Here is an 18,427-nt window from a genome sequence, read left to right on the forward strand (position 1 = left end):
CTGACCTTGTACCGTTGCGCTGCTTCACTAGATATGTCAGACCAACTCGCCCACCAGTTATTATTGTACTGATGCCAATATTCAAAGAAGTCAAATTAAACGCGAACAAGGTAATCGGGCACCATCACCAGAAGTTGTCTCCCACACTGTACGCAGCTAGAAAGGCCGCAGTCACGACCCTGAGTAACTGTGTAGTATAACTATTATACAGGTTAGGGTATTTCCAGTTCAGGCGATGAGTATATTCCGGCACTAACCCCTGCAGCAAAAGGACAAATGGCTGCGCGCTGGCCGCTTCCCATCTTTTCACATCTCGAAAGGTTGCGACAGTTGAGCGTATCATGTCATGCTCACTGCACCTCCGTTGCCAATGATTATTCTGGTCATGCAACCCGCATGAGAAGCCTGACAGACAGCTCTGCGTTTCACCGTCAGCTAAGGCAGGTTTTCATTCTCAACACCTAAGCCTCGCAAAGCCAGCAACACTTAAATGTGTCTTCTCTCCTCCTTTTCTGCGCGAAAAATTAAACGCATGATTGACAAGGATTAAAGAACGCTTACCGTATGTGTTTCTGAATCGTCTCATTTCAGCTCTAAAGAACAGTTCAGCGTGGAAAAAAGTGGCTGCCACTGTTCAAAGTACAGCTCTGATAAAACGACACAAATCCTGCGCAACGGTTCTCTGCACAACAAATCCGGCACAATGACACAAGCACACATTAAAGAGGCTGCAAAGTTCTTTTTTTTTTGTCATTGTTCCCTAACCATTGTCCAGAACTGTCTTCCAGCCATTCGGGGACATTCAGTTTTCCTTCTGCGGCTTAAGATGCTTTAGACCGTGAGAAGGAAAACTGATCTCGCCGTCTAAAGCATCTCTGCATACACTCTTGTTATCTTAACAAGCGATCCAAACTCGACACCACATTGTTCGCATTGTTCACGACAATTTCTGGACCCCCAGCAGTTCGGGTGATGTGACCCAGCTCCAGTCGCCGAGTCTAACGGCCATCGCACAGTATTCAGACAATTGTTCATTGATGCTTCATCGCAGGATCCTGGGATCCTGTAATAGCGCGTATCCTTAAGCTCGTGCACACCATTACGACTATTTCGTCCTCAACTCTACGGAACATACCATCCTTCTGAGACCTTCCTAAGTCACTGGGTTTTTGTGCGAAAAATGCGGCTCTTAAAACGGTGGAGTAAAGTGGTAGGATTAAATCTATGAAACTACGATATATCGCTAAAAAAAAAAAAAAAAAAAAAGGGCTTCAATAGCTGGAAAAATCACGAGAAGACCAAGAGGCACAACGTACAAGAGGATCAAGAAGCGCAAGCAAAGCTGCGGCAGCGCGAAACACAAAGCAAGGAAAGAGAAACTGCCGCGCGCTTTGCAGGAATCGGCGCCAGAGAAACCTCGCGCATTTTACCTCCAGCTATGAGTGCCGTTCCCCCGTTGTGTGTGATGCAGCCGAGGGCCTCAGAATGAGATTCTGTCGCGTCTGTGCGGCGCGTCGCGCGACGTCAGTTTGGAATGCGGTAGGTGTACGTGAGACTGCCATGCGACTCCACGGCACGAGCTCGACAGATTGCGCCCGGGCGTCGCCGGCCATACGCACACATGTGCAGACAACCGACACGCGGCGCGACATTGCGTCGCACTGGACCGTGCGTGCCGCTAGCAAAACAAGCCGACGTCAGACTACTCACTGCGCTGATACCTGTGGAATTCCTTCACTCGTTAGGCAACAATCTAAAGGTTTGTTCCGAGCTTTCGTGTTGTTATTGTCGTTTTCATACATTTTTGTTTGCGCCATTCGGCAAACCGACGGGACAGACCTCCAGCCGGCTTCAGCCGGATTTTTTACTATGCTTCCTCCCGAGGATGGAAGGCGTCGTAATGAATGAGCTTCAACTAAAATATAACTCATATTTCGAGTACGTACCTCTTTTTCTTTTTTTGTCACGTGATGGGAAGAGAGGAAAAAGCAAAGCGCAAGGGTAACATTGCTTCCCTGTTGCACATAAAATACCCAGCAAAGCTTCGTCGCTATTGCCTTTATTGTATTCCTTGTTGTCTGGATAGATGTCGCTGTACATGCAAATACAATGCAAAACCTTTCAAAAATGCTAAGGCTTTATGATTCCAGAAAATTTTCGCGCATTTTAATCAGGCCGTAGTGGCAAATTGTGCCGGAAACGCTTTCGTAAATGGAACGTCTGTTATAAAACGCGTTTTTTTTTTTTTAAGTCTGTTTTGAAACATTTTTTTTTTTTTTTTTTTTAATCTCCGTCACTCGCAAGTCGTTTGTGATGGTACGCGGATGAGGCATTACCAACCCGCGCATCTGAAAGGCGTGCGTCTCTCTGAATTCGCTTCTCTGTACTCAGCTGTCATTCCTTACGAGAATACAGACGCTAACAGCTGCGAGCAGTTCACGTGACACGTTCGCCGGCACTGCGTGCGCTTGTAGCATGTTCTCGGAGTTATCCGCCTACGGAGCACGCGTGGCGGCCAAGAGGCCTCTAGGCAAGAGTCCGGCAGGTCGGCTGCCCCTGTGGCTCGCGAGCTGTGCGGGCGACGCCGCTTTCGCGACGCGGGGCCTGTTTTCGTGTCGCGGGGCGCAACGTCCCGTCGCTGCTGCGGTGCGTGACTCAGCTGAAGCAGCTGCGGCCAGAGTCGCGATGGGGCCCTAGCTGTCACGCGGGGGAGACGCAATGTTGTCGGTGCGCGTCGCCAGGACGTGCTGGCACGTGTGTGCGGAGGCCCCAGGCGGAATCGATCGCAGTGCGTTGGTCGCGTGGCCCGGGACCTCATGACGCGCGCGTTTACGTCACGAACCCGAATCGATGTGCGACGTCACGGCGCGTCTTATGTCTGCTTGCGCTTCCCCATTCAGGGCTGGAGAGACGTCACCGAACGCGGCGCTCGGGATTGGAGCCGTGACGTCACGACCCGTGGTTGCGTCACGACCGCTCCCTTTCGTCTCACGGCCGCTATATAAGCTCCTCGGCTGCCGGTGCGCCCGGATTTTGACGCCAGTTTGCCGACCTCTCAGGCACATTCATGCAGACAGCCTCGTCTTCGCTCAACGGGACAGCTCGCGAGAGACGCCCTCTGACAGCACTCTTCGCCAGCGGCCAACTGTAGCAGGCCTGCGGATACCGCCTCACACGCTCGTCGAGCACGGAGCACTCGGCAACCGTGATCCGTAACCAGTGAGTGGCTTCTTACCGGTCGAGCGGGTGGGCCCGGGCTACCTCACCCGCGGCCGACCCGTGCGACCGACCCTTGATATCGGTCGCCGGACAGCCGCGGAGTCCGCGTGACCCACGGACCCGCGCGGCTGCTCGGCGCCGTACATCCTCGGCCTCCGCATCATTTGTAGCCGTTCGCTGCTGATATCTCCGCTCTCGGTACTGTTACTTGTGGTCCTGAGTTTTGAAATTGTTCACCGAACGGGCAACGCTATGATTTGTATGCAAGGAACTTGTAAATGCACAGCGTTCTTTATTGAGGTGTCATCTTCCGTTTAAGTCGGCATTGTGGATTCAGTGAATTCTTGTTCTGCGTATCATATTGTAGGCATTAGCCGCCAGGAAGTTGCCTTCTCAAGATGCGAAGCGCTTCGGTCGCGCCAGCCTCCTCGCGTAGCCGCGCAGTCAGGGAACGGGCCGCCCGCGGCTCCCGTTTAGTTGTTGTCCGGGCGCATTGGGGGCAGCTGTTGTGGCCTGGTTGCCCGACGACCCAGGGTTAGTTCGCCACTGCGCCCACTGACGTCACGTTGACGCAATTGTGACGTCACGCGAGTATTGTGGGAAGGGAAGCGTCACAGGGGCCAATAATAGTGTGGCGCCGCGAGTGACGTCAGTGGCCAGTTCGATCGGGCTATTTCGGGATGCTTGTAGGGCCTCTTCGGGCGCCCGAGCCCCGCCGATGACGTTCACGCGCTGTGACCCAGTTCTGGCGCTGCGGTTGCGGTGCCTTCAGAGATCCCGCCTGCACCCCTGCCTTCCCTTCCGGCCGCTGTGACGCGCGCGCCCGCCGCGCGGAAGCGCTCGGCTCGCGCCCGCCGCTCTTTTGTTTATACCCAGTTCGGGAGAGGTCAGGGAGTATGGGTAACCTTGACCTTGAGCATTAGTTAGCTGACATAACGCACAGAACGCGTTGAGGAGAGATCGCCAACATACCTTATTAACGCATGCTTTGCGGACGCAGCCGCATGTTTTCAGCACCTCACCTGCAGTATACTTCCAGATTTTCTGACATGCTATACATGACCACTGCTGCTGAAATGACAATTGTTCGCATCCTTAAACAGCATAAAATGCTCTACTTGTTGAGAATTTGTCAGCCGGCAACACATTGTGCTATTACATCGAAGCAAGCGAAGCCCCTTTCACTAACTGTTCTACAGCAGTGTGAACGCGCCCACCAGGTTCCGGCATGAACGCTCAACCGGTATGTTCCTGTGCTGATTCTAGCCGTTCCCCTATTTGCTTGCATTTTCTCGACCACTGAGTTCATGTACACTGTTGCATTCATAGGTCTGAATTTGAACACCCGGCTTCATTGCTCATCGTGTTCTCTAACATCTTGCATTTGCTTTTCGTTCCAATTTTTTTCTTTATTATCTTCGTCAGAGGTACGCTATCAGCCTACGTCACCATCTTCCGTCTCGATAATTCTTCCCTCAGTTAGACATCTGAAGCTTGTGTTCATATAACTTCTGACCGTTAGTGTTCGCAGTCAGCACTCGCATATGACAGCTAATGCTTGGCCACGCCACGTGACACCAGACTGTCTTATAATAAGGGAGTAATCCTTCCTTTCCTTTGTAGCCGTATGACTGCGCTTGGGTGGATGGATTGAGTTATTACTCCCTTATTGGAAATCTACTCCACCTTGGGGGATTCCCCTAAATATTTGACCTACACCATTCCCACTTCGAGTTATAGATCAATTCGCTCTCGCCCTACCATCTGATCTGCTGACAGTCCTGGTTAGCTCAGTCGGTAGAGCGACTGCCCCGGAAAGGCGGTAGTGCCGGGTTCGATTCCCGGATCAGGACGAACTTTCCTTTAACTACGAAGTTTCTGAGAAAGCTGTTTAGCTTTCCTTTGTAGCCGTATGGCTCCGCTTGGGTGGATGCATTGAGTTATTACTCCCTTATTACAAATCTACTCCACCTTGGAGCATTCCCCTAAATATTTCACCAGACTGTCTTATGCTGTCTTTCTGTATACACGGAGGGAGCTCCGGCTTTATTACTCGATATCTTGGATAATGTCGCTCATTGAAGTTTCCTGCCTTCGAGAGATGATTATCCTCCCTGCATATTCAGAACGATGCAAGCATTGCCGAGTTTTTAAGCAATTCATTAGAGTTACGAGCTGCAATCAAGCTTTTGTGGGACTATCGCAGTAATATTACCGTAAAAAAATCGGCTTTATAGTTGTCTTTTACAGGTGCATTTCTTGATGTTCTATAATAGGTCTGTGTCTTCCAAAGCCTTCGCTATGTTCATTATTTCGTTTGACTACTAGACGGCAACTTGTTTTGCGATCCCTTCGGCCACGCTATGATTCCAGCTTTTTTGGACGTCTCTATAAATCGTGACTCAACTGCGGAATATTGCAATTTACTGCTGTAAAAATATTGATTAGAGTGGTCGATTCTTGCGATGCGTAGCAGAGTTTTGATTTTAAAGTTTGTCGTTCTTTTCCCACACGGTAATTAGACTTCCACAGAAAATCAATGGGAACATTAGTCAGAAAAATATTTCAAAATCTAGTTCTGATGGGATTACTGCGGCTATATTAATTGTTATCATGCAATCGATATGTGAAAAAAAATTTGTTCATAAACAACTTCGCTGTGAAAAATACTCTCGTTCAGGAAATTCCTGGACATGAAATGTACCGGCAATGGCAGCTCCAGGTGGGACAATTAACCCCTTCTGAAGTGTTCACAAGAATTGGATTGTTTCCATTTCTCCATACCCTGAGGGTATAGTTCGCTGTTCGTTCTTATATATTCGTATACTTGATATTCTTTTGGGTCTCGTAACCGTCAGTCAATTCCGAAATGTTCTGACAACGACTTCCAGCCTGATTAAAACGGGTAACATTGGATTCCGTGCAGATTGGAATAACAAAGCGTTGGGAACACTTCCCCACATGCACGCTCCGCTAAGTTATTATGTCAACATTACTTAAGCTAACATCGATGATGTGCATGTCTGAATGAAGTGCTCCCACGCTTGTCGTTCTGCGAAAAACAAAACATGTCCTTCTAATGATACTTTCAGGTTGACTTGTTCCTGCCCTTACAAATCACAGTCCTTACTGTAGCTTTCCTGAGAATTTTGACATGCACGACTGACTCCATCTTGAGCGCAGTCGCTGGCTCCGCTACTTTGCCCGAAGTCTCTTTTTTTTTTTTTTTTTCTGCGTTCTCAGTGCTCTTTCTCACAAAAGCCGAGGGGAGCAGCCAGTACCCAACCAAATCCGCTAACGTATTTAAGGATATAACTTTCTTGTCGGTGGTTCGTACTTGAATGTAACCGATTTTTAAATTCCCAACCTTACCTAATCCCAGACTCCCTTTCCACCGCATAGCGCTGGTGAAACAGACTACTCGTGAGGCATGTCTGCAGACTTGCGGCGAAACCATTCTGTCTCCAGCTCTAGCCGCTCGAGGCTTTGTGGAGGCATTGCAGCGTCACTCTCTTCGCTTACTCAACTACAAGAGATCAGAGTGATGATATCCCCTCTTCGCCGTAGTATATTACACAGCTGTCGTCTTTCTGCAAGGGGGAATTATTTCGGAAAGCTTTTTCGGAATGCAGATTTGAGTCTGTTACATATTGTGGGATGTCGTCTGCATACCAGAGTCAGTATTCCATAACCTTCCATTTTCTATTTTCCATTTCATTCGGTCGGACATCAGCATGACGGCAACACCAGACGAAAGCAGCGAGAGACCAGTCACAGAAATCACAGGGCAGCGGGTCCCGCCGTCTGCGATAGCCATCGTCATGCGCCCGCCAACTACTGGCCGCATCATGCAGCCAATGCCGAGCAGCGGTCGCTAATAGGCCAATGGGGTCATGTTGCTTATCAAGGACGCTTGAAAGCCGTGGCTTCGTTACCCAACAACACTTACCGATGACCAAATGAATGCGAAAAGAGAAATAGATAATGGAACATTACGGAATACTGCCTCAGGTGCGCAAGCATCTCTTACAGCAAAACTACAGAGCATACTCTGTTGCCGTTCATACGGCACGACAGCGGCCTTTTACCGACCGTATCCCATCGCCACAATAGCTCTTTGTAGCCGCCCGTAGCGAAGGGCGTGCCTTTCAAAAAGCAACCTCAGGTTTTGCATCAGTGATTCCATTTGCGTCTGTTCCCTTCAAGACTACTATATACGTCACTTGGCAACAATGGTCGCTTGTCCCAGCATGGCTCTCCTTGAAAAAAGAAAACTAACGGCAGTAGAAAAGGTGCTAAAAATTACGAGGCCCACATTTAAAATGACCGTCGTTCTCACAATAGCCAATAAAAGACATGACCGAAACGCCTGGTCCAAGACATGCCAGACGTGTTCGCCCGTCAACTGCACAATTAACGCTCACGACACATACCCCAAACTGCTCTTATGTGAGCGTACTTTGTTACTGGCCGATGCACAAGTGCTAGGAAGTCATTATGTTCAATGAAACAGTGGCTCATCACGCTCTACCAGCGATGAACTAAATACACCAGCAGGTCATATATATAAAATATTTTGCACATATGTCACACCCGATTTTAGAGCTATTTGGTTCCGAAGTGTGTCGATGCTCGTTGAAGTAGATTATTTTAAATGCCTGCAGTACTGTATCAGCCTTCATACAAAACAATATTTCCCATTGTTATGGATGCATGAGATTAATTTCATGCAAAAAGGAACCTTTTTTTTCTCTCGCTCTCTCTTGCCGTTATATAACACCCTGGGGCGCTGTAATAACGGTCACTAGCCGTTCTAGCGCTCTGCTCAGGTGGACGCTAAATGAGTAATTACCACATGGTGTTGTAGGAGTAGAGGGGGAGGGGGGGCTGTGTTTGTATTATACATGTTTCCTCTCGCCTATGATCTAGTGCCGAGCAGTTCAGGTGTCAGAAAAGTTAAGCGCTAAGTCTCGTTTGCCTAAGAAATAGCAGTCCAATTAGGCTTGCTTCTTTCGATGGCTTGGATAAAGAGATTTACCAGCCCGTTCTCGGGGGATTTTTGCTTATGAAGTACTTTGCCTCTTTTACGCCCTAGATGTAAAGCGCTACTGCTTGATCCTGTCTTGAATTATTTTCGATACGATGTCGTCAATGATGACAGACCTATCTGGGACTTGTCACTTTTTCAGTCTGAGAGGATGTTTTCTTTCTTCTTTCAACACCTTTTTAGAATTAAAATATGTTAAAATATAATTAATGTTTCATCATGGCGTAATGACTGGCAGTGATGGTCCCCGGCAGACAAAACGTTAAGTACTGACAGAGGACAGAGATGAAGCAAGCAAGTCATATCGTGTACTTCTTCCCTCAGTACTGCGTTATGATTTTCTGCCATGGCTGCTTCACGACAATTTCAACAGTTAAAGACGTGCCTTGGTTAAAGGAAGACAATTACGTTTTTATGAGCTCGACTGTAACATTAAAATGCATAGAAGTATAAATATCAATAAAATTTTGGTTTTAACGACTATAATTTTGTTTACGTAGGATCGTATATACAGCTGAACACTGATCAGATTGTAAAAGTGGATCTGACTGTGCCTCTGGATGATGGCTTGCAAGTGTGATTTCTCAACTTCGGTATTCTTTACTCTATTTCTTAACCTATAGTTATGTCGTTTGTAGTGGTATCAATGTTCACTTAAGTGATTCCCTCTCAAAACCAGGGAAACAATTTTAATGCATAAAGAAGCATGGAAAGGGCACACGCAGCAGTACAAGCAGACTCATGCAGCCTGAAAGTTTGAAAGATATAGCTTGCCGTCACGCTCTTTTCGTCGTCGCATGATGGCGATCTGCTGGCCAGCATGTGCCCTTGCATGAAGTGAATCCTTCGAAGTAGCCTTCTCACCACAAACTGGCCCAGGTGCTACGGCGCCATTAAGCATGCCGCGCTTCAAGATTACGGAACACAGGGGCGCTAGTTTCGCGCTGGCGGCCGAAGCCTTTTCTATCGACAGCGGACGAAAGGTGGCTCTCTTCACGCTATGTCCCTAGCAGGCGGCCGATTGGCGAACACGCATAGCAGACAGAGCATTGCAATTCTTTCCCGGCGGCCGCCCAACGGCGTTTGAGGGGTGTGTGCAGAAGGGATAACCTTGGGTAGCTTCGTCATCCTGGACAGAAATACGTTCACATTCTTCGCATGCGACCTTCGAATTTCCCCCTTCGACACCAGAGGCACTCAGCGGTGCTCCACCGCCATTTCATACTCGGAGAGACGAGGTGGTCTCTTCCTGTACGCGTTTCGTATCACTGGAACGCGACGGCAGGGCACACAAGTGTCTCCTCAGCTAATTTGCGTCCCTTGGGCAAGGAAACAATGTCCCAGTGTCTTCCAGAATTCTTTCTAGCTACGGCCGTAGAAGTGGGGTTGCTAATAGACGTGGCAGACTTGCTAGGCGCAGCGCTTTCGCGCACCTACAGTAGCGTAGGGAACATGCAGTGACTCCTGCAGCCGCCGTCCCATCTGGCAACCATTGCTCGTTCCTTAAATCTTGGTGTACCAATAATTTTTACTTTGATCATTGTTGCGATGCGTCGTATTCCTATCATCACCTCAGTGTGTTGAGTCGTATAACTGCGGTATCATTGCTTTTGTCCAGTTTAACCGCAATAATATCCTCCGCCAACATAAAATGGCGGCCCAAGAGCTGCGAAGGAAGTGGCACGTAGCTCTTGGCGTAGTCGGAAGCCTCGCTAAGCAAACAGAAATAGCCGCAGAGGTAACAGTAGCTCCTCGGATGCCCGTACCTGCCGCACGTACTCATTGTTCTTTCCCCAGGCATCGGCTTTCCCGCGCGCCCGTACCTCACGGGTCCGCATCGGCGAGAGGGCGGTCGAGGGAGAGAGGAGGCGCGACGCGCGCGCCTCTCCGGTTCCAGTTTCGAAGTCGAGCCTGGAATCTTTGGGCAAATTCTTTCGCGCTGGACGATCGCCTATCGGCAGGGACATTAGACCAATGTGACTCCAGCCTGCGCACTATCTGCGCCCGCAGCGATAAAGGTGCCGGCCCGATAGCACTCGCTTGGTTTCCCGGCGGCTCCACGCAGTCTGCCCGCAGTCGGCGTCGTTCCGAAGGAAGCCCTCCCCTCTCGCTGGCCGTCGCTGTCACCGCGCTCTACCACGCGGCACGTTTTTTGCTGGGCTCAGTGGTGCGCAACAGTGTGAGTATGTGCGCGTTTGTTGCACGCACTGTTTTACTCCGAGAGTTTACTGGCGCATTTCGCGTTTTGCAACCGCGTGCGTCGTGCTTTTCCGTGAGCCACGGCGGCCGCGTACACCATGGGTGGTGGCAACGTGGGCACCACTAGCGGCGCGCTATTTCGCTCTTCCGCTGCACTTTGCGTGGCATGCTTGTGGCACATTAGCAGCCAGCACATGGTCTCGTTGGTGTTGAAACACCTGCAGACGTTGGGACGTTGCTTCGCGAAATTTTCGTGCTGTCATCGAGCTTTGCTTATGTTCAACGTAACGCCTGGCGCTCGGCGCCACGTGCGTCGAGGGCGTTGTAACGTTTAAATAAACGGTGTAAGCATATAGCGGTGTTATCATTAAAATTTATGCTAAATATATTCCAAACGGTCCCTATAGCTTCAATTTAAAAGCGGCTACTCGCTTTCATTAACAGAAATGCTCGTCAAACTGTCAATAGGCTTCCAGTGTCCTATTTCTGAGATGCGATCGCCAGACGCATGTAAATGAGACGCTCCCTTATTTCATAACTCGCTTCCTTAAACTTGAACTAAACTGTCCTCTCTTGTTAGTTGCTACATGAGACCAAGAGGTAGCAGTTTTAGACACCATGAACCCAAGATCGCTTTTCTTCTCTTTCCAGCTGATATTACTCCGTATTTCATTATTGGGCTTATACATACTGGCGGCACAGATTTGTCCTTAAATTTCGGATGTCTGGAAATATTTTTGCTCCGTCCTTAGGAGAGAGTAGCGTGCACTTCTGTTGTCTCTTTGCTGACTCCTTGTATCGTTTGACTGACGTTATGTCATGCCCTACCTTCAATTTTTCTCTCGATTATGCTTATAGTGAACGTTGTGAATAATACCAACCCGGCTTCATTTTCCGTATTTGCTATTTTTTTTTATGGTCTGACTGTTCTTTCTGTGCATGGAGAAGAAATTAAAATGGGACGCGTCCCGACGCTTCATGTATCATTTTCACTGTCGCTATACACGTCTCAGAAAAGAAAAAAGGCCTAACATATTTGCAGGTTAAGCATATACACTGATTTATTCAAACCATCATTTTACTGTTATTGTGTTACTGCACCTTCTAGGCTGTTTAGTGAGTTGTCTTTCACGAGCCTGGGAGGCCTTCACCTCCCAGGCTCGTGAAAGACAACTCACTAAACAGCCTAGAAGGTGCAGTAACACAATAACAGTAAAATTATGGTTTGAATAAATCAGTGTATATGCTTAACCTGCAAATATGCGAAGCACAGGCCTAATCGAAAGACTATGAGTTTACTATGACATGACTGTGACGTGATGTGATGTGGCGTGCCTGTTATGTGACTCTACTAACTTCAACTATCCCTCTCTCACAACTTTTATATCCACTCACCCCTTTCCCCCAGTGCAGGGTAGCAAACCGGTTGCTTTTGCTGGTTAACCTCCCTGCCTTTCCTCCTCATCTTCTTCCTCCTCCTTCTCCTCCTCCTCCCACGAGCAATGCTTTCAGCTCGCGCACTTTGTCCTTGCACTCTGGCTACGAAAGCATACGCAGCCGATGTCATGGTTACTTGTTTTTGGCGCTTAATATGGAAGTTATTTCCTTATTGGCGGTGTCTTGGGAAACTTCAACTCTCTCCGAGTTTGTAATGGCGTTGCTGTTACCAGTTAGCAGCAGTATTAAAACTTTGCTGCTTCATATTAAGAGCACACTGCCGAGGAAATACTCTTCTTCATACGTCGTTAGCGTGTACACTTGTTTTCAGTTAGTGTGGCGTCGTGATGACATCTGAATCATGCGTCTATCGGGCTTGTGCACCGTGAGCAGTACACTCGTATAGAAAACAACTTTTTTTGCCCGGCAGCTGGCATGGGAAACAAATAGATTTGAACTATAGCTGCAGGCGGTTTGTGTAGAAGCGGTGTACTGCTGCTTGAAAAGTGACAGTTATGCACGTCGAAGACTCCGCAGCAGAAATCTTTTGTGTTCAGCGACGCTGCAACATGTGAGAATGATCGTCGATGTGCAATCCCCAGAGCAGCCTATACGTCGTTTAGGCACAGAGCCACGCGTTAATCCCCAGTGAACGGAATGATACCTACATGAAACTTATCGCCTCGCTTAATAGCGAACATTATACAAGGACATGTTCAGAATGATATGTGACGATGTGCTTTCAAATCGTCCCTCAAGCATGATGACAACATAGGGGCATGGTTAGAGCTGTTGATTTTTCTGCTCTATTTGTGTTTGCACCTCGACCTCGTTGTTTAAACAGAAGGATCTGACCTTCGTGCTACTAAATGTATAGGCACTGAGCAAAAGCATGTTGTTGGCTGAATTATTGGCGTGATAGAGTTGCGTGACTATTATTTATAGGACTAGTTGTCGTGCTTAACACACAAAATCGGGCAGCCTGAGTAGGCAAGTCTGGAATCTGGATCCGTATTAGATCGTCTGCATTACGGCGCTTCGGCACCTTAATTGACGCCCGGTCAGCAGCGGTAATCAGCTATTAAAAAAAAAAAAAAAAAAAAAAAAAGAAGGAAAGCCCGCGTTAAAGCACCAGGCTGGACCTTCCGCTCCTTTGTGCCGAGCTGTATCGGTGTTGACGTGCCAACTGCTCCTGCTGGGGCTCGTGCTGTGGCGATTGTGACGACGCTCACTGCTTGACTCTCCCACGCAGCCCTCGCGGTGTCTGAGCCGGAAGACCAGCCCAGCCCGAGCGCAGCTGCAAGCTCAGCGGGATCGGAACCCAGCACGGAGCTCGAGTCTGCCTCCCAGGCTCTGGCGACAATTGGGGCTGCACCGTCAGAAACCATGCTGCTCCTTGAATCACCGCAGGTAAGCCGCCCTCCCTTCTAGTGCGCTTGCGGGCGCCCTGCCAGCAGCGCCGTCTCTCGAGAGAAGTGTTTGTTTTGCCCCGATTAAGGGTGTATGAATGTTCTCATATCCAGTGTCCAGCTTTCCTGGAATGAAAATATCGCGCCTGCCGATTTTGAGGAGTAAACACAGTGCAATAAGAAAATGAGATGAGGGAAGCGAGGGGGTGGAGAATAGGGAAGCTCCGCACTCCCTAGACTCGTTACCGTGTGTCTTGGGCCTAAGATCAGGGGTTTAACGTACTTGATGCAAATTCTAGAAGGTTTTTTTAGTTCTTTCACGCCCGCTCATCCTTGGCTGACATATTTCATCCTGCTCATATTATTCGCCTACAAATGCGAGTCTTGGGCTGCCAGATACATCATTATCTTGCGATATGCTATTTGCAAGATAAATCATATCTGCAATTTTCTTTGTTAGTGCAGGCACAAAGCAACATCAAAGGGAACGCCGTATTATTATACTGCCAAGGATTGTTTTGCAAGCATTGGAGGAAAGTGCAGTTCTCTTTTTTCTCACTTTGTCTCGATGAATGATTCCCATAATATTATTCGTCAAGTTCGGCCCCAGAGTTGAGGATACATTTGGCTCTTGAGAATGAACTCGCTGTTTTTAGTTTTTGTTTTTTCATATACTGCTTGCACGCCTGTACATCTCCACATTCCTGGCTTTGCACGTGTCATATATGGCGCGCTAATGATAAGTTTCGAAAATATGCAAGCTGGTATATGTGGTCCGTTATGGAGCAGCACGTTGGGAAGTGTTGGGAAGGTGCGGGAACGCTCGAAGCTCCGTTCGCGTCCGACCTTAGCGCAGTCACGTGCTTGGGCCCACTGGGCATGGTATCGGGTATCCCATGCCTTATGGCTCCCGATGCTGCGAAGCACAGGGACCTCTACCACAAGAGAGAGCGCGCATCGAAGTTGGATGATATCCAACGTGCCCGTAGATACTGTGACAAGCAGAGACTTGCGCATGCGATCTGGGAGGCGTTGTGTCATTGTTGTGCTATCGGTGGCGCAAACGCCGAGCCGCGCGTCCGCTAATGCAATCTACAACATTTGGGCGCTTTTGGCTTGGAACAGTGCCGCGAGGGGATGGCGTGAAGCGGAGGGAGCGTTGGCGATCCCTGGCTCCGAGCCCAGATTCGCAGAACAAGTCTTTTGTTTGGATTTTCAGCGATAGTAAAAATACGCGAATGCCTATAAGGAGAACGCCCAGCCTTCTCCAAGCCAAGCCGGCCGCACCGCTCAGTGTACGCTGTTTGCACTCTTTATACTGGACAGCGGAAGGAAGGGCTCTTCGGCCACCATGCCGCTGTCAGGTCCCATTTTAGTCTGCTTTGTGCACTTATAATTTAGCTGAACATCGAGAAAAGACAGAAATCCTTCATTAAACGAAATTGTTACGATATATATTGACGCTTTGGTATTCTTCCGTAGTTTTCAAGTGCGCCATGTGGCGCTTCAAGAAGTGGGTGGTTGTGGAATCAAGCTAAGTCTAGGAGCTAAATTCAGAAAAATTCTTACGTTACAATGGAAAGAGCACGGTGCTATATCAAACTTATTGCTACATACTGAATTTGGATCATCCAGTACGACAGGTAGGTTATGGATAACGTAACGCCGCTTCTATACTTGTATTCCGAGCTGTCTGAGCCGGTCTCACACGGATTTATATATGCTCGGAAGAGCGGGCAGAGCGCCGCGGCAAAGTGTGAACGCGTTACGTATCTTTTTTGTTTTGTTTTGTTTTGTTTTTGTTCTCTTTTTCTGTTTTTTTTTCTTCTTTTTTTTTTTTTTTTTTTTTTTTTTTCAATTTACTGATCCGCGGCACCTGTAGTCTGCGCCTGCAATCTACGCGTTTGATTCGCTGCCCACCATAATACGCAGCCTGATTTCAAGCGTCTCTTCTTCCACGTGGGCGTAAATCTAACGGTTATTGAAAGTAAAAGAAAAAGAAATGTGTCTTGAGCGAGGACGTGGGAGGTACGGGGGCCTAAGCGACGACGTGATGATCATTTTCAGTCAACAATGCGTGCACTATCGTTCAACTACATTGGGTAACGCGTTTCTATTAGCGCAGTTGCGCGAGCCAAACTGCCATCAAAACACGTGGCCTCAGCGCGCAACTTTCTCCGGGTTCAAGATGATAGGCATCTGTTTACAAGGAACTGCACAGACTTCAGATGTGGAGGCGATACAATGAAGCGTCGTTGCAGAACGAACCCGGGCGGCCGTCGTAAAGAAACAGGCCCGAGAAGTGGTGCTGCGTCACTCATCTCTCAGTCTGAGACGATTGTGCGCACAATAGCAGGTGGTAATTCCGACTTCTCTGTCGCTAGCAAGATGGAGCGCAGTGGCTACCGCCGCGAAAACACAGCCGCGCATCTCTCACGTGGAGGTTGACATCGAAAACAAGTCGTTAGCTTGCACTAATACATCTCGGCGGGAGCCTTTGCTTGGGGGGGGGGGGGGGGGTGGCAAGCGATAATCCACGTTTCGACACCCGTCGCGGAGGCGCCGCACATGTGCGCGCGCCTTATGCCTCGGCGCTGAACATCATTGCGCCTTGCGAGAAATGGCCGACTGGTTAGAGCAAGACCTATCGCCGAATTGCCGCACGGCTAGACCCCAACATGACTGGGCACCGCGTATTTCGTCGTTCAACGTGACCCCATGAACAGAAAGATCGGAACTTCCAAATTTTTAATCAATAAATAAGCTCGCGTACCAAGGGAAACACTGAGACGACGTGAGAGCATCTAGACAATGACACGACGTGGCATAACGGCAACGGCACGCCCCCATGCTAGCAGAGGCACGTGTGACACAACCTGTAGTAAGAGGTGGGATACGTGCCGCTTGTAACCGAGTATATTTGAGGAGCTATAGCTCTTCTCTCATCTTCCGCGCTGATTGCGGTTTACTGCAAATGAACCGACAAGTAGTATGATGCCAGACCTTTCATTACTCCTAAGGAACCGGGCCGCGTCGCTGGCAGTGTAACTAGAGAATCTTCATTCCCCAGTTACTTCGCGCGCTGAAGAAAAAACTTAAAGGATTTCCGGCTCGCTGTGGTTTGCTGGAAATTGTGATTTGCGGTTCCTGTGCACGGGTGCTTCTGGTGCGCCTTTTCCTCCGTGGCAATGGGCCATGGGGAGCTATACCATGAGCGCCGCGGCTCAAGCCCACGTCGCATGGCGCAGCCGCGGCGGCAGAGAATCACACGTCCTCGAGTCTCATGACAGACACCTGCGTCGCTGGCCCGTCGGAAATCCAGGGCGCCTTCAAACAATGGGTTGCGTTACGGGCAGGCTGTGCTTCGGGTTCCTGCACAAGCGACGCACGAATTTTGTTCTTCTTTCCATTGTAGGGTGTGGTTTGTTTTCTCTTTTCTTTTTTTAGGGGGAGGGGGTCGTCAGCCATCAGGAGCCGAACGTCGCGGCTGCTACACTGCTACACAGAGCGTCTTGTCTCCTCGGTAGTGAATTTTGTTCGCACTAGATCGATGGGCGATACCTATTCCTCATTTTCTTGTCCACACCTGCACATTTTTGTTACACTACGAAGTAAGTCGGAAGACTCGAAATTTGCCGCCTTTTATTTATTTTTTTCTTTTGCAAGGCTACCGACGCGTCCAGTGACAATGGTCAGTGTCTCGCAACGCCGGGATTTTTTGCTCGCCCTCGATTCTGCCTTACGCCTGCGATATCAAAAGCGTTACTGCCGGGATTATGGCCAGGTACAGTTTTGATTTCTCACGTTTCTTTTTTTTTTTTTTTCCGCGCATATGTATTTCGATCTGGTCGCATTGTGGCGATTTCAATTGAAACGTTTTGACGGAAGGCTCTTCGCGCGGTGGCAGCAGCGGCTGGTGATGAATGGGCCTGTGCGCAGCATGGCACGAATGCGCGCAGCCAGCATCGGCGGTTCTACAGGCTGCGCCGCACGTGCTGCTAGATCTCGCCTAGTCTTGGTGCAATAATGCGTCGCAAAACGCGCTGCCACACACTCGTTCGCTCCGTCGCGCGCGATTTGCCTTCTGATCTACACATTACTGAAGAGAATCTGCCCACATGAAATTAATCGAGCGGCGGTCATTTGAAGTGTCTCGATGTGAAGGTAGTAACGAAGTACAGGCAGAAAAAATATGCAGTCTCTCTTGTCGCCGGTTACCGCGTTACCGGCGCGCTCGGCTGCCTTCTCGGGTCCGCGTGCGATGAAGCAGCGTTGCAGATCAGTCGAACGTTTCAGTGCGTGCCGCTATATCAAACCAGCGTTGGGTTCCTGATCATCAAGACGTTCGAGAATCATCAGCGTCCGTACACCGAAGCAGCCCCTCCCCCCCCCGCCCCCCCCCCCCCCTCTTCCTCCTCCCCTGAATACGTGGGCGCGCTGGATGACCCTGACAGGCACGAATGGTGACAATGATAATGATTTATGATCTTCCCCTTCGTGCCAATATGGTACGTGTCGCCAGCCGTGATTTCACGCAGTACCACCTCTACCCTTTAAGCACCGCCGCGTTTATCGTGGCGCTCGACGCTGCCCATGTAACGCGCCATACAACTCAAATCACCGAAACACTTCGCTCGTATAAGTTGTTATAAACCGCATACATGTTAAACGTTTCTTTCTTGTGAGTCGATAATGCTACTGGGTTCTAATCTAGCTGGGACATTTTTACTTCTTTTGTAAATGACTACCTTAAGGAGGGAAATTCGCGCCTCATTCGACCCCAACTTCGCTGTGATCGAGACGGTGGTCGACCGAGTTCCGTCGAGAACGGGAGATAAATTCATTTTGTGCTTAAAGTCACCGCGTGAACAAAATTAGTTCAAAGCCTACTTGGTCACGACGCGATAACGAAACCGGACCGCTAAACCCACCACCGAAATTAGTGCGCTGATTTCTGGCCCAGTCGGTATTCGTTGAAAACTCTGGGCTCTATACCTACCTGCGGCTTGTCCGTTCGCAAATGTAATGGGTGCAGCTTGATCATGCTTCTTGAGCCCTTCTGTCCAGGACTACCAAAAAAGGAGCCAAAGGTCGGGTCCTATGGTGTTACATTCCA

At 49.2% G+C, this 18,427-nt stretch overlaps 1 protein-coding gene across 5 annotated transcripts in view; it reads left to right on the forward strand.

Annotated features, from left to right (window-relative positions):
* Positions 1-1,557: 1,557 nt before the first annotated feature.
* LOC146206023 (putative nuclear hormone receptor HR38) overlaps positions 1,558-18,427 on the forward strand; it is a 42,705-nt gene continuing 25,835 nt past the window's right edge. For 3 of the 5 annotated variants that reach the window (XM_084590658.1, XM_084590659.1, XM_084590661.1), the window contains exons 1-2: positions 1,558-1,759; positions 13,155-13,312. In XM_084590658.1, coding sequence (XP_084446784.1) covers positions 1,561-1,759; positions 13,155-13,312 — 357 coding nt within the window. In that variant the 5' untranslated portion in view covers positions 1,558-1,560. Of the gene's footprint in view, positions 1,760-3,023; positions 3,220-12,467; positions 12,685-13,154; positions 13,313-18,427 lie in introns of those variants that run through there. The other 2 variants (XM_084590664.1, XM_084590665.1) reach the window with 2 other exon arrangements.

Source organism: Amblyomma maculatum, chromosome 1 (genome assembly GCF_055883805.1).
Source record: "Amblyomma maculatum isolate TAMU_Amacu chromosome 1, ASM5588380v1, whole genome shotgun sequence".
Lineage (NCBI taxonomy): Eukaryota > Metazoa > Arthropoda > Arachnida > Ixodida > Ixodidae > Amblyomma > Amblyomma maculatum.